We start from the raw sequence: 16,331 nt of genomic DNA on the forward strand, positions 1-16,331 counted from the left end.
CCAGTGGTGACAAATCTAAGAGCCACAGGAGAAAGCTCGAGGTGCATGGGATGGAAGAGGCGACGGAGGGGCAGAGCCTGGGAGGAGACGAGGGGGTGGGAAGGCGAGGACAGGAGCCGAGCGGCCGAGCAGGACATCTGGGGGCCGCGGCGTCCGTCCGGGCGCTCAACTCCAAGCGGCTTCTCTTTCTAAATACGCATGTTTTTAGCCGTGTCCCCTTACCTCGAGGCTGTTACTCAAAGCCAGCGTTTGTCCTTGTTCTGTGCCCCTTGTACGGGTACCCTCGATTCCCGGGAGGAAAGATCCTTCTCAGGCTCTCTGCAGACGGAAGGACGGATAGGCTCTGTCATTCACACCAACATCTGAGATGACACGGGCCCCGTGACAATAAGTAGTTGGAAGGGTCGTGACCGGCATAAACAAACCCACACGGCCGAGGGATGCCAAGACAGGACGGCTCCATCTGCCCTCCCCGGCTGTCCCTCCCCCTCCCCTGCGAGACATCACAGCTGAACCCGTGTGTGTTTCTCTCCACGTGTGACCTGTCCCGGCCACTACTGTAAGCCTCAAAGGCAGGCACTGTCACATTTGTCTTTCAGGCCTCTGTGAGATCTGCCCAGTGCTCGTCACACACACTTGGTGAAATAAATTAAATTGTCATCTTCAAAGAAATCTCGGAGACGGATGTTCAACCGCATCCGTGATGTTCCCAGGGCCCGACGCGTTTTTAAAATGCAACTCTGGAATTATCTTCTGAGCCATATAAGAAGGCTCAGTCGCATTAATTTAGACGTAAAATAGTTTTGGTCCCAAATGGCATTTTCCCACTGTAGTTGCCAGCCTCCTCCAAGATGGCCTCCTGGAATTCACACTTGGGTATTCTCTTCCTACACTGGACCAGAGTTGGTCGGTGTGACTAATCAAATACAAAGAAGTAAGTGATATACAACTTCCAAAATTAGGTAACAAAAGACCTTGTCTTCTGTCTCAGGTGCTCTGCAGCTTACTCTTTCTCTTCCTGTCTCTCTCTCTGTCTCTCTGTCTCTCTCTCATCATTGTCTCTGGGGGAAGCCAGCTGCCATGTTTTGAGGACATTCAGACAGCCCGATGGAAAAGCCCACAGTGGGAGAAACTAAAGCCCTCAGTCCAAGAGCCCATGAAGCGTCAAGGCTTTTTTACAACCACGTGAGTGACCTTGGAAGTGGATCCTTCAGACCCAGTCAAGCCTTCAAATGAGATCACAGCCCCAGACGATACCTTACCTGCAGCCTTGTGACAGACTGTGTCAGAACCAGCCGGCTAAGCTGCTTCTGGGTTCCTGAGCCTCAGAAATTGTGATATAACAAACATTTGTGGCTCTAAGCTGCTACATTTGGGGGTAATTTGACACACAGCAATCTATAACTAATGTACCCAAGTTGGTTATTACTCTGATTAATCACATGTATTTTGGCTATTTCCAAAACCAGATCCAAGGACACCCATTTTCCACCACTACAGCAGCTTGAAAGAATGGGCCGTAGATTCTGAAGGCAATTCCAAAAAAGAAGTGTTCAAAAAAACGTCCTCAGCAATGGTCGCACTGTGCAAATAATTGTACGTTCTCCCAGACAACGCAGAGGGTGTCTAAAACTTTTTGTTTGAAATCAAGCCTCGGATTGTAAGCCCCGGCACTTCAGATAAATTTCAGTATGCCTAGTGAGGATCAAACACCGGGCTCAATATAATATTATTATCTGTGTTATTCCTTTTAATGAAGAAATCCAAAGTAAAGTGAATTTCACAGCTCGTCCAGAAAATAGCACTGGCAAAAACAGAAGCTTTAGAGTCTGACAGAGCTGTATCAAGTCCTACATTGGCAATGTAGCCTTGGACAAACTCCAGAAACTCACTAAGCCTCCGTCTGCCCATCTACAAAATGGGAAGGAACACAGTGCGGCCTCCCAGGATGGTTGTGAAAGACAAAGCCGTGTCAACCGATTAGCACTTTTGCATATGCATTTTGCATTTTGCAGCTGCGATTAACACCACGAATTATCATTTATCTCGTCTATAAAAGCAGGTAAAACAACACCTGCCTCCCAGAGCTATGAAGAAGACTAAACGAGGAAAATGATCCGTAAAAAGAGAGGAACTATGGTCTTGTTAACTCCATCCGCGGGCCCCAAAACACCTTTGAAAGCGGATGGCAAAGAGGTGGTTCGAGAGAGTTCACGCTTTTTCAGAAAATGCCCCAAAGTGGGGCAGGAGGGAAGGTCGACGCTGACGTCCTGAGCCAGCTGTGACATTTCGATTCCTGCTAACATTTAAGTAAGTTTCCATGCCTCGAGTTTTACCTTTTCAGTGATTCGCAAAGCGAGCTTGTGCAGTGCTGCGCTTGAAATATTTTGTATTTCGGGGGTTAATCTACTGTGAAATGGTGCCAGCAGAGTCTGGCTCGATCCAAAAAGAATCTGCTGGTGCTGCGTGGAAAAAAGCAGGACCACTTACCGAGCGACCGTTCACTGCGTTCGCTTCTAGACTTGTCAGGACTGAGACCTGTAATACAGGAATGGTCATCAGGCAAGGCCCCTTTCTCCATTTCCAGAATGTTCTGTGCTTTCATTATTGATGCCCCAATTATGCCTCCTTTTAAGCGAGAAACAGTGCAAGATCACCAAATAGGTTTGTAGTTATCAGCACGGGGAAAAAGGCTCAGGGAGATAAAAATGGCCCCTAGCCCTTTGAACCCTAACCAAGGAAAGCAAGGAGGGCCCTCCCTCCCCCAACCGAGACTCTTAAAGGGATGGCTGGTTCTCATCACGTGGCTTCAGGATGACAGAATTCGCCCTCGATCAATTAGATGAGCTTTAGTCCAGACCCTCCAGCCACACATTGTGGCACACCTGGGTCCTGTAACTCGGCCTGCGCACCCAGGAGGAAATAAGCCTGTTCAAGTTGGGGGAGCCTCTCGAGGTGTAAACTCACATCTGCTCTGTTTGTTTGACACCTCAGATGGAATCATATATGGAAAATCTCTATAAATATAAAGAGATACCTAAATGAAAAGTTGTATTATTGTCGTAAGATTGTATTATTGTCGTATTATTGTAAGAAAGGAACAAAAAAAAAATGCTCATCTTCTGGAAACACTATAATTGTTCAAAGGCATGTATAGTGTTTCCAGCGTTAAATGACTCACTAACAGAGAACTACAATATAAAGTTGTTTCAAGAAAAAAAAAACACATTAAAAAGAACAGATCTCAACTTACCAGGTAGGTACAGATTTCTCCATGTAGAGGATCCCAATATGTCTCCAAAACCCATCTAAGTCAATTTCGGCATCAGGATAGATCAGCACGTGAAAGAGGGAAAAAAAAGACATTGTAAAAAATGCAAATATTATCAGGAAGATTCTTAGGTATTACCAATTCATTTTTAATGAAATAAGGCAATATGTTGTATTAAATAACTTTATGTGGTGTCAAACGTGTGTCTAGGAAAGCACATGGGGAAGAACAAATCACACGATGTTTACATCACCTGAAAAGCTTTCCACTGGACTCAGAACGTGCTCCCAACTGTGGGGGACCAGAAATATGGCACCTTTCCTATGAACTTGCAAACAGACTGCATTTAGATCAGGTGTGGGGGGTTTCTGGGTATGAAGTTCCCCTAATGTGTTCAGTTAGGGAAAAGCTTGCACAAATAGATTCCGTGAAGCCACTGAATAACAAACGTCCACACAAAGACTTGCGCACGAATGCTTGTAGCATCATCGTTCATTACAGCGGAAATAACCCAAGTGTTGATCGAGTATTGAATGGGTAATCACAGGTAGTATATCCGTACAATAGAATCTTAATACTAGAAAGGAACGAAGTACCAATACATCCTACAGCAGGTAGGAACCTCCAGAACACGATGCTTAGTGAGATAAGCCAGTTACAAAAGGACACGTGTTGTATAATTCCATTTGTATGAAATGGCGAGAATAGGCAAATCCGTAGACCCAGAAGGCAGATGAGAGGTTGTTGGGGGCTGGGGGAACGGGGAGCACAGAAACGGCTGCTAACGGGGGTGAGATTTCTTTTTGAGTTGATGCAAATGTTCTGGATTTAGATAGTGGAGGCTATATTCAGTATATATTCATATACTGAAAGCCACCGAATTGGACACATTAAAAGGGTGAGTTGTATGCTATGTGGATTATAACCCAGTAAAGGTGTTATTAAAAGAAAAGGAAGGGGGCTCCAGGGTGGCTCAGTCGGTTAAGCATCCGACTTCAGCTCAGGTCATGATCTCATGGTCCGTGAGTTCGAGCCCAGTGTCAGGCTCTGTGCTGACAGCTCGGAGCCTGGAGCCTGCTTCGGATTCTGTGTCTCCCTCTCTCTCTGCCCCTCCCCCATTCGTGCTCTGTCTCTCTCTGTCTCAAAAATAAACATTAAAAAAAAAAAAAAGAGGGGCGCCTGGGTGGCGCAGTCAGTTAAGCGTCCTACTTCAGCCAGGTCACGATCTCGTGGTCCGGCAGTTCGAGCCCCGCATCAGGCTCTGGGCTGATGGCTCAGAGCCTGGAGCCTGTTTCCGATTCTGTGTCTCCCTCTCTCTCTGCCCCTCCCCCGTTCATGCTCTGTCTCTCTCTGTCCCAAAAATAAATAAACGTTGAAAAAAAAAAAAATTTTTTTTTTAATTTAAAAAAAAAAAAAAAAAAGAAAGAAAAGGGAGGGGACCTGGGTGGCTCAGCCAGTTAAGTGTCCGACTTTTGATTTCAGCTCACGTCATTGTCTCTGGTTCACGGAATTAAGTACCAAGTGCTATGAGCACAGAGCCTGTTTGGGATTCTCTCTCTTCACCCCCTCTCTCTCTCTGCTCCATAAACTTGAAAAAAAAGGCCTGGGGCACACATGACCTAAGCCAGGCCAAAGGGAGTCATGCCAAGAGGCATGTCCAGTGGAGCTAGAGAGAAATGCTCCCTCTTCCTCCTAAGTTAGAGCATCTGAATCTGGAGCAGCTTGTGGCCTTGCTGAAAGGAAAAAGCTCATCTACAGTAGGAGAGGGAAGCAGGGAAGAGAGGGAAAGGGGGTGGGGCTTGGGGGAGAGGGGGGAGGGAAGGGAGGGAGAAGCTGGCCCAGGTGGCATTGAAGACTCCCAAATGAACGGGTCCATGAGGTCAATTCCTCCCCTTCCTTTCTGGGAATGTGATCCAGGGACTTACCCATTTTGGCTTCAGCGACTTGTAGTTCAAGTTCTATCATTTGCGACGGAACACAGTCGCCTCTCGTTCCCTGAGCTCAGAATTCCGTTCTGGTTATTCTTCCTCAGTTTCTCCCTTTGGACTGTTTCTGGGTCTCCTGGCTGAAGCCTGAGGCAAATCTCATCCCACCTACTCCACATCAGGGTTTGCCTGAAGTCAAGTTCCCCCATCAACCTACAGGCATGAGCGCCGCACTCTGGACGGTGACTAAACCATTAAGTGGTCGACTGTGCACTCGTGTGCACATAGAACCCTCCGTCCTCTCTAGATTTCTCTTTCCAAATCAACCAGAAATCATAGAAACTGCCTATAATTCAAATATACATTTGACTAAGGACAGCAGAATGCTAGCAAATTGAGACATTTTCCCCCTCATGTGTCCTTACAGCTTTTATACTTCTTAAAATCACGTAAGGGAAAACTCCAAACTTCTACTATTGAGAGTTTCTCTCATCATATCCACGCGAGATATCTTCCCTTTGATCTAAGTCCTTAGTCTTCATATTTTGGATTTTTCAGTCATATTCTCCATGGCTTAACCCTTTCTTCACATTATATTCCTTTCCCTGGAAATTTTTCTATAACCTACATATGTTTTTCAAACGATCTTCATTTTCATTACTCCGGGATTTTTTTTTTTTTTTGGTTTTATCTCTTCTATTTCCTACCTCCAACAATGACTTCTTTGTTTGATGCCTAAATGCATCCTAGTCTCGTCTCTTTTATGTTTCTTTTTCTTTTCTTAATATGAAATTTATTGTCCAATTGGTTTCCATATCTTTTGTTTCTAATATCACTGCTTATTTCGCTGAAAATGGTTAGCAGCTGTTTTCTCTCTCTTTTTTTTTTTTTTTCTGTTTCATATATGAAATCTACTTCAGAGTTTCCAGGAATTACTTGAAATCTCCATCTGCTTTCTTTCTTCCCTCGAATTACGAATTCTTGAATTTAAGGAGTTCTTTTTTTTTTTAATTTGCCCCTAATTCTTTATGATTTCCTAATCTTTGGAGAACATCCACCTGAGGGTTTATTTCAAAATCTTGCTTCTTTCAGGGGCCCGCCTAACTTAATGGCAGAGTCTTCTTATAAAACTCAGATTGGAAGACAAGCCGACAGTCCACTATGCTACGAAAAAGTTGCAACAGATCTGTGGGTCGTGCGATCAGAATTGACTTATCAAACCAGTGGTGGAAGAGGGATTAAATGGAGGGGGGCAGTTACTGGATTCATTTCAACACGTTAAAGGCCACAGAATGAACTAGAATCCATTTCTCAACACTCACTACTAACTCCCAGCTCCCGTTAGCATTCCCTGGCACCTGTCCTGTCAGCCCCCTGGTGCCCCCACCTGCTCTCAGCCATCAATAGGCCCGTCGTCATTAGGATGAGGCCAGGGACCCTAGACATGACCCCGGAGGTCCATCCTGCCTTTGTCTCCAGATCAACCGTGTGCCTCTGTGCCCGTATTTTGCTCATTGCGGTCACAATGGTTTGTGTCCCTTCCAACCCACCAGCTTCTCTTGCACTTCACAGAACTCCCCGATGGTCCCCTCGTGCTTGGAATCACTTTTCCTCCTCCCCTCAACACCTGTCCCCTTTGAACTGATGGACATTCTTGATGTGAACGTCAGTTCCCCAGGGAAGCTCTCCCTGCACCCAGACGATCTTCCGTCCTCTCAACATGTACCCCCAAACGCTTGCCTGGTAGTCAGGATCAACCCTGCTGCCCGGAGCCCCCCTTACTCATCTACAAACTCCACACGGGCCGGGACTTGCTTGTCTCGCGTCTCACTCTCTCCCCAGCTGTTCCCATATAAGCCACAAAATCCACATGCACAAAATGCTTGTGAAACGCTGTGCTTGGTCCTTGTCGTTTCTGGATTAGCCGGGCCACGGATGTGTGAGTGTGTCAGCTCAAAAACACATCAGACTTTATGTAAGCTTCAGTGGAGTCTGGAAAAGGAAGTCCTTCGTATTTGTCCTAACACCCGGGAAATAGATCTTGGAACCAAATCAATTTCAGCGCAGTTGCGGGGGTGAGGGGCCAGCCCGCCATTCACCAAGCATCTCTCATGGACTAGACGCTGGGCCAGATCTTACTTGTCCACCAACTTACTCAACTCTCTCAGCACTGTCAGATGGCCTTTACTGCCGGCATCTCGCTGGTGAAGAGGTGCCCGATCATGGAGTTAAGTACCCTGACCTGGACCGCAGAGCTGCTAAATGGTTTTGAACTCTAGTCCAACAAAAATGCCCCTCCCCTTTCCCTCCACTAAACCACAGCGTCAGTGGCCTGCACACCCAGTTCTAAAACTCTAAAGATTTGCCAATTGTCGCTTTAAGCTCTCTGTTTCCAACTCTCTGGGAAACAAAGAGAGAGAAGGAGAGAGAGAGGCTGGAGAAGGAGGGGAGACTCCAGCCAAGTGAGCAAAGCTGTGTTTGCCCCTGCCTGGGGATACTCCAGTGACTCAATCACACGTGTCTGCTTGTCACAGACCCACACGGAGCCTACAGGGTGCCGTCCCGGGGGACCCCAAGGCCTTGGTCCTACCTCTTCGCTGCTGTTAGACTCAGAACTGGATGACCAGTGGCAGCGAACCCACACGTCCCGCACCTGCTCGGCAGACATCCGCACTGTGCTTCTGCAAACAACTGCCGGCTGGAAAAGAAAACAGTGAGCTCCGTGGCCAGCGGCTCCTAGAAAGGGTTAGGACCCATCTCAGAGATCAGGTGATAGCGTAACACCTGACAGAATGATGCAGACGGAAAGGGGAAATTCACAGAGGCACCTCATGTTCCCAAAACGAAAATCTCCCAGCAGCGAAGCAGACACAGCTGAAATACCTAAAGATGTGTTGTCAGGCATGTGGGTATCACGTGTTCCCCACCCCGTGAGCCCTGAGAGAGCTGCCCCGAAGTTTCCCAATGGAACAAAAGGAAGCAGGAAGAACCCAAGGACTGCGTTCTCCTCTCCTTTGGCCTCAAGAGTCTGTTAGGAGTGGACGCTGTGACACTTGGGTTTGAGTCCTTCGCCCAACAGTCACAGAGAAAAGTCTCATGAAACAGGTCGCGAAACAAAGGATTCCCTTTTCAGAATTTACATCATTGCCAAGCGACCCTGTCATAAAGTAACAAACTCATAAAGTAACAAACTCATAAAGTAACAAACTCATAAAGTAACGAACTCATAAAGTAACAAACTCATAAGCTCACAAAACTCTGAAAACTCATATGTCTTTAGGCAAACATTTTGGACAGCAAGAGTTGGCCCGGTGGTGGTGGCCTGCTCGCCCCAGACACCTGCCCGTGGGTGGGAACAAGTGTTGGGCCACGTTCTGGCCACCGGGGATGCAAAACGGAACACACCGTGGTTCAGTAGAACCAGAGCCAGGTGACATACTGCACAACAGCCAACTGCAAAATAGGGTGACTCACACCAAGGACACAGTTTTTAGATCAGTTTAAAATGGAACTCGAAACACCTCTGGAATTGGCCTTTGGGATTGGCCTCTTTGTGTTCAGTTTGCCTGGAACCATCATTACACCCGGTTCAAAGAGCAGGAAACTGAGGCAGCAGGGGTTAAACAATTTGCCAGGATCACTCAACACCATGGAGTCCAGAGCTCAAGCCCTCAGCCACTGAGCCGCACTGCGCCCCTGCGCAGGGAGCAGAGCACAGACACAGTCAGTGCCTCCCAGTGTGGCCGGATGCCAGAGCGTCCGTGTGACGGGGCACAGCTCCAGGTCACAGAGGCACTTCTGCAGGTTAATTTCTGGGACGCGGCATTTCCCGCCATGCTTACCATGTAGTAGCCCCTTTGGAAGTCACAGGTAGAAGGGTCTTCTCCAGATTCTCTCCTGCATGTTGTCTCCCGAATGCCAAACTCTAGGTCCATGCTCAAGCTATCCTGGTCCAGGACATAGACCTTCACAAAAACAAAGCATCAGTTTGCCATGGGTGAGCTACTGAGGTTTGCAATGCTCCAAATGTTTGTCCCTGCACAGTAAGAAAAAGTTACAGAGTCCTCCATGGTGAGAGCTTTCTGGACTCACAATCTCCCAGTTCCCGGCCCTCAGTCTGAGACAAGAAGAAACGTTTTTCCAAAGGCACATAATACTTCATTTAAAAAAACAGAGCCAGAACTTAGGCGTTCTTGGCGGGAACTCCAAGGTCAACATTGCTTACGACGACTTACCTTTATAACTGATCCTCATGGCGGATTCCGTTTTTGCCAATTTGCCTACTTGCTCAAATTTATTTATAATCCCATAACCGAGGTTCAGGGTCCCTTTGCAGTCATCCACACGCCTGCGCTGAGCATTTGAGTTGTCCTGCGCCCACGTTCCCAGCGGAGATCAGACAAGGCAGCAGTCTGCCTTCTTGTTTCCGCTGCCGTGCTGTAGACAAGCGCCCCTTTCCTGCTCTTTTTTGGACCATGTTTTTCTCATTTTTGTGTTTTTTTTTTCCTTGGTGATTTTGCTGTTTAAAATGGCCCCCCAGGTGTAGCCTTACAGTGCTGTCCAGGGCTCCCAAACATAGAAATCGTGGATGTGCCGTATGGAAAAAACACGCATGTCAGGCAAGGAGCAGTGGTTCAGTAGGTACTAATTTAGTGTGCGTGGCGACCTCATAGAACGCAACCCCTGCAAATAGCGAGAATCAACTGGGTGTATTTTTAAGGGACATTTTCCTAAAAGAACGCTCCATGACTTCTTAATAATCCCCGAAATAAGAAATTAAGGGGTAAGTTCAACTCTGCTGCACAGTATTGTCTAGTCCTGCTTCCTGTTTGATCACTTCTGACCCATAAATGAGGTTGCACAATTGTCCACTCCTTTCCACCAAGGGTGAGATAGTGGGGGAAACTTCCAAACTCCCTGATGAATCTGCAATGTTCTGATGACACAGAAGTCCCGTGACTTAATGACTGCCCACTGTGTGCCCAGCGCCAAAGGCAGAGCAGGGAAGATTCCATGCAGCTTGGATTCCAATTGGAGGGCCACACAGTAAACACGTTAAAGGAAACTAAGCAAGGTCGTTCTAGACGGTTACGGTGTTATGAGGGAAAAAACAACATGGTGGTGGGGATGGAGAGGAGGAAATACTGGAGACAACATGCCAGAGAAATCCTCCCAAGGAAGAAATATTTCCCACCGAGGCTCATAGAATGGGAAAGAGCCCGTCGTGTGGGGAAAAGGCAGGGCCAATGTCCTGGGGCAGAACAGAGGTTGTGGCCGAAGCAAAATGAACAAGAGAAGAACTCTACACGATGATGTGTGCGAGATGGGGTGTGTCCGGTAATTGATGGTCTGTCGCCCATGGGACGGTGTGTAGATTTCATTCTCATTGCAATGGAAAGTTCGCAGAAGGATTTAAGAGCTAAGATGTGAGTCACCACGACCGCTACAAAGAAAACACAAGGTGGGGGGGGCAGGAACAAGATGGCAGCGGGGAGGCTGGACGGGAGCTGCCACAGCCCAGTACCCGACCACACACCCAGGCTCCAAAACTCAAGTCCCTTTCAGTCCTTGAGCGACCTTATGGCAAATCAGAGTCAACAACACGTTCAACCGACTTCCCAGTGAGGAGACGGTGGGGAGATGTCTCTCTGAGAGCACAGACCATTCACACGTAGGAAAGAACAGGAACACGTAGAACATTTTGTTTGGAAATAAGCAGCAAACCCCAAGCCCGGGATGGGGCGCCTTCGTGCCTCCTTTTTTTTTTCTTTTTAATTTTTTAAAAATGTTTATTTATTTTTAAGAGAGAGAGAAAGAAGAGAGCGAGGCGGGGAGGGGCAGAGAGAGAGGGAGACACAGAATCCGAAGCAGGCTCCAGGCTCCGAGCTGTCCGCACAGAGCCCGACGTGGGGCTCGAACTCACGGACCGCGAGATCGTGGCCTGAGCCGACGTCAGATGCTGAGCCACCCAGGCGTCCTTTCATGTCCCTTTTAACACTGGGTGAGGCGTGCTCATAGAAGTAGAGTTTTCTGGAAAGAAGTAAGACTAAAAATTCAGCCTCCACAATATTTACTACCTCATTTACTCGTAATTTTAAAATATTGGCTAATAAATCGGAGTCTCGTAAACAGAGAGAGCTCTCTTCTGCTGGACACCATTGGTGGGACCCTCTCACCGATCACACTTCAGCAGTTTCCCTGAAAGCGACCCAGCGAAAGCCAGCTGGAGACACAAAGGCTGGGTTGAAAAGACAAAAATGTGGGAATTTTGGAGTACAGATGATTTTATTGAACTCTGAGATAAGTTTGCAACCATTTTTTTTTTTTGCCTCTTTAAGCACCTTTAAGCACTCTGTTCAGAATAAGGAGGAAAGCCTAATGGTTTTGCCTTTCACGTAAACTCAGTTGCAACCATCGAATTTCCTCTCTGTGTTGTTTGAAAAAGGTGGGACGACCTAAATGCCCCACGGTAAGGAATCAACTAGAGGAAATCCAAAATCCAGCATCTTTGCTGAAATAAATTGTAGTACGTTACACTATGCTACTGTGTGTCGTAAAAAAACAAACAAAACATATTTTATTCCAATATATTAAAAAGATCCAAAAAAGCATTCTCCCACATGTTCATAGTGGTGGTCTCAGAGGAATGGACAATAGATAGTAATTTTGGTGTTTTCTTTCTCGTTGTATTTTCTGACTTTGTATAACGAGAATATTTTGGGTTTTTTATTCCAAACAGAATAAAATTTTTTATTCCAAACAGAAAATGTTTTATTCCAAACAGAAAATGTTTTATTCCAAACAGAAACAAAAATATATAAACCCATAACAAATCTTTTTGGTGATTATAATGGTTTATTTATGTGTCAACTTGACTGGGCCACAATACCCAGAGTTTGGGTCAAATGGATATTTGGATATTTCCATGAAAGTGTGTTTTGAATGCAATTCACATGCAAATTGGTGAATTTGTGGGGGGCGCCTGGGTGGTTCAGTCGGTTAAGCATCCAACTTCGGCTCAGGTCATGATCTCACAGTTTGTGAGTTCAAGCCCCGCGTCGGGCTCTGTGCGGACAGCCCGGAGCCCGGAGCCTGCGTCGGATTCTGTGTCTCCCTCCCTCTCTGCCCCTCCCCTTCTCGTTCTGTCTCTCTCTCTCTTTCTCAAATGTAAATAAACATTTAAAAAGTAAAAAAAGGAAAAGTAAATTGGTGAATTTGAGTAAAGCAGATCACCCTCCTTAATGTGGGTGGGCCTCACCCAATCAGTTGAAGGCCTGGATGGAACAAAATTGCCTTTTTCTTGAGCAGGAAGGAAATCTGCCAGCATCCTGCCTTCCGACGTGAACTACAACGTCCACCTGCCAGCACCCCCCCCCCCACCTGCAGAGTTCGGATCTCTCACACCTCCATCCACATAGTGTAAGCCAATTCTTTAAAGTAAATCTCACTCACTCTCCCTCTCTCTCTCTCCTCCCACATTTCTTTCTCTCTCTCTCTCTCTCCACACACACACACACACACACACACACACACACACTATTGATTCTGCTCTGGAGAAGCCTAACACGGTGATCATTTAGGTTTTTCCAACTAATCCTTACAATTGGACAAAAAGTAAAGATCAGGTACAACTAAGAATAATTTAGAAAGCAAAACAATGACCAAAAAAAAGAAAGAAAAGAAAAGAAGGTGAATGGTAAAAACGGACAGACAGGGGCACCGACATCAAAGGATGCCAAACCTTCCGTGGCTTTGCTTACGGCTGTCCCAGAACCCAGCCACCCCCATCCTCCCCGCACCCACCCCAGGCTCAGCTGCCCTCCAGCACCACCTGCTGCCTAGGGTCGCTGGCCCAGCCTCCTCCCTGGCACCCCACTCCACCCGGTGGCTGGAGAGACCTTCCCAAGGGCAAAGAGCTGCCTGAGCGTATGTGCATGTTCCATTGTCCTTAAAACAGGCTTCAAGCTTCTCAAAGTCATGCTCCGGGAACGTCCCCAATCCGGCCCACCTCTCCGACCTCTCTCTCAAGGCCTTTGGTCCTCCAGGTTCCCCCACGGTCTCCCCACGGATGGAGGTTCTTGTCACTGACTGAGTCTTCGCTCGAATATGACGGCGGAGGCTTCCACCCCATCTGTCGCTGCCCCAGCCCCAGCCCGCCCACCCCTCCCTCTGCCTGTTCTGTTTCCACCCCACCCCACCCCCGCAGTGCTCCCCACCCTCCAAAATGACCTTCATTTGTTTATGTCGTTGTCCAACCCAACCTCCTTCTTTCCTACCCTCTGCTCCGTCCCCGATGGGACCTGAGTTCCGTTCTTTTCCCCAGCACAAGGCCCGTGTCCACTGTCCTCCCCGGCCCGTGCCCCTGACAGAAGCATCTGAGCAGGTCCCATGTCCATGTCGGAGGTCACTGTCTTCTCCTCTCCCGTCTTTTTTAAACGTGGGCTCAAGTCACGTAGAATCAATTGCCTGGGTTGGGGCGCCTCGTCCTAGCCCGTCGCCACAGGCCAGATTTCCATGGTGTCGGGACCCATCCGTAAGAGGGTCCATCCCGAGCCCTTGCTCACGTGACAAACCACTAACTTGCTTCTGTGGTATCAGCGGGTTACAGGTAAACTTAAAGCTTATGTCTGTAAGCACCGAGCCCCTGACACCACAAGTACATTTCATTAAATGCGGAAAATGGAAACCAAGGCAGCCAGTGTGCAAAGGGGAGTCCTTTATTCTGATCCTTACTCTTCCAGAAGGAGCTCACCTTTCAGCCTGGGCGCTGACCTATCTCCCAGTGTCCCCGAACCACGACGTCGGGGCCAAGTGACCCCCCCCCCCCACCCCGGCCCTGACAGCCTGCTCCTAGGCTGGGCCCCTAGCTGACACACAGCCCATCATCTTCATGACCTAGGGCCCAACTACAAAACGTAACTGAGACAATTCAGTTAATTTCCTGGGAATCCGGACGTGAGAAACTGAGCCAGTTTCTGGACAAAGGTCAAGAAGGATGTGCTGTATTTGGAAACCAAGGCTAGGAAAGCCACGAGCTGCGTGCTCTCCGTGGCAGGAGAGGGAGCAAGCTAAGCGTGAGCCAGGGTGATGCCCAGTCCTGGTGGGAGAGGCGAGCGGCAGGCAGAGGGAAAGCAAGGCCCTTCTGCCCCTGTGGGGGCATAGCTGCCGCCTGGACCCCCGGTTGCATCCCCACTCCGGTGCCCTGTGCCCTGGCTGAGAGGAGCTCTCAGTCTTGCGACCTGCCACTTTACAGACCCTCCCCCACCTCCCACCTTAGCACCCACTACCCTGGGGGCACTTCTGTTCCAACCGGGCCCAGGGCCCAGGACCATAAAAGTAGGTCATGAAGTCCCCTGGGGAGGGGGGAGGGGCAGGGGACTTGCTGTCCGGGCTTTGAAGCCTCTTTCTGTGTTTCTTTCTTGGCCGATCACAGACTGAGTCATCGGAAGCCCAAGAAAGTTCATGTTTTCCCCATTTCCCGAAGCTAACAGGAAACAGACCATTACCAAATTGACAAAGGAAGGTGGGATTTCTTTGGCTTACAAGCCAGAATTTATTTCCTCTGAGGGCGAGGAGGGGGACCTCCGAAATCGAAAATAAACCTCATTTCTAATAAAGGAGCAGTTCCTCATAGAGAACTGCTCAAGAGGAACGGGGGGGGGGGTGGGGGGACGGGGACACAGAAGCAGGATACACAAAGGGCAACATCTGGAAAGAGGAAGCCAGGCCAGAGGAGGGAGGGACAGAAGAATCTGGCATCCGAAGTGGCTTTGAGGGTCTTATGACAAGAACGGTAATTAAATGCTTTCTCATCAAAATAAACAAATAAATAAATAAATAAAATATTTTGTAAAAAGTCTGAAAAGAGGACTAGCTATTATCTTTCTAAACTGGAAAAAATTCTCAAGGGCACCCAATAGACGAAAGGAAAAAAAAAAAAAAACAGAACAGAAAGCAGTAGAAAAAGGAATCAAGAAGATGGAACGCTCACTTACCCTTTTTTGTTTTAATGTTTTTTTGGTGCTTATTTATTTTTGAGAGAGAGACGCAGAGCGCAAGCGAGGGGAGGGGCGGAGAGAGAGGGAGACACAGACTCGGAAGCATCTCCGGGCTCGAGCTGTCAGCACAGAGCCAGGCGCGGGGCTCAAACTCACGAACCCGCGAGATCATGACCTGAGCCGAAGTCGGCCACTTAATCCGCTGAGCCACCCAGGCACCCCCCCCACCCCCCCCACCCCCCCCCGCACTTACCCTTTTAATTGAGCCCCTGAAGGCTCGAAACAGGTACGGACTCAAGGACTGGGCGTTGACCTTGGCCACGGACGCGCTGAGGGCTTCCCGCAAGGAGGACGGGTCGTAGTCATACACCGGGAAACCTGGACACGAGTGGACACGGGGGACACGGTGAGACGAGAACCCCAACCCCCCCGCCCCCGCCCCCGCCCCGGGCCAGGACGGCACCTGCAGCATGAAGGGCAGGGGGCTGTGGCGCTGAGTTGCTTACCTGCACAAGACAGGAAGTTCACTCCAAGAACCAGAAGAATTGGCATCTTCGTCACCATCTTCTCCGTTCGGGGAAAAGTAGTTTTAATTCAGAGGCAGCGAGATCGTTTCTCGGCGTTGGACGAAGCGGCTCCTGATCACGTGTGACCTGGCCTGCTCTCTCGGCCTGCCTGCTGCTCCCCCTGCCTCTCTGGCCTGCCTGCTGCGGCTTCGACAGAAACCATTGATCCTGGGGTCAATATTTGCTGCTGGCTTTTCCTATGGAAACGGGCCAGGTTGAGGCTACTTTTGAAGTTTTGCCCTCAGTGGGGGACTTTAGCCCACGGCCAAAGACATCGGGAGGTCCGGGGCCCCCGCGTGTGCTGTTCATTTTTCCCTGTCTTAATTTCATCCACATGTGCGCTGCTTCTGTCTCTTCCTTTCGGCTGCGTGTTAGAAGGAGGGGGTGTAATCCTATTTTCGGCAAAACCGTGCATTTTCGACGGTCGTCCCTTTGGTTCCCCCTCCCGTTCCTAAAGATCTTGCGGTTGATGGCATACGGAAACGGTGTGGCTACCGCAAGACGTGTTTGGAAACAATGGCGGTAAAGGAGGTAATTTGATATATAGGAGCTACGTGTGTCAGGCAAGTAC

General features: G+C 48.5%; 1 protein-coding gene across 1 annotated transcript; it reads right to left on the bottom strand.

Moving 5' to 3' along the window:
• Window positions 1-232: 232 nt before the first annotated feature.
• On the bottom strand, window positions 233-15,758 carry SPP2 (secreted phosphoprotein 2). The gene is made up of 7 exons (XM_047873697.1): window positions 15,701-15,758; window positions 15,448-15,572; window positions 9,039-9,161; window positions 7,787-7,894; window positions 3,254-3,308; window positions 2,491-2,538; window positions 233-318 (listed from the first exon to the last, which is right to left on the bottom strand). The coding sequence occupies exons 1-7, from the start codon at window positions 15,756-15,758 to the stop codon at window positions 233-235; spliced, it is 603 nt and encodes a 200-aa protein (XP_047729653.1).
• Between the last annotated feature and the right edge of the window lie 573 nt (window positions 15,759-16,331).

Source organism: Prionailurus viverrinus, chromosome C1, assembly GCF_022837055.1.
Source record: "Prionailurus viverrinus isolate Anna chromosome C1, UM_Priviv_1.0, whole genome shotgun sequence".
Taxonomy (NCBI): domain Eukaryota; kingdom Metazoa; phylum Chordata; class Mammalia; order Carnivora; family Felidae; genus Prionailurus; species Prionailurus viverrinus.

Coding starts and splice junctions, on each gene's coding strand:
- SPP2 (XM_047873697.1), bottom strand. CDS start 15,758: ATGGTGACGAAGATGCCAATTCTTCTGGTTCTTGGAGTGAACTTCCTG. Junction 3,309..7,786: donor AGTCTAACAGCAGCGAAGAG/GTAGGACCAAGG, acceptor AAATTGACTTAG/ATGGGTTTTGGAGACATATT. Junction 319..2,490: donor ACGCAGTGAACGGTCGCTCG/GTAAGTGGTCCT, acceptor TTCCGTCTGCAG/AGAGCCTGAGAAGGATCTTT.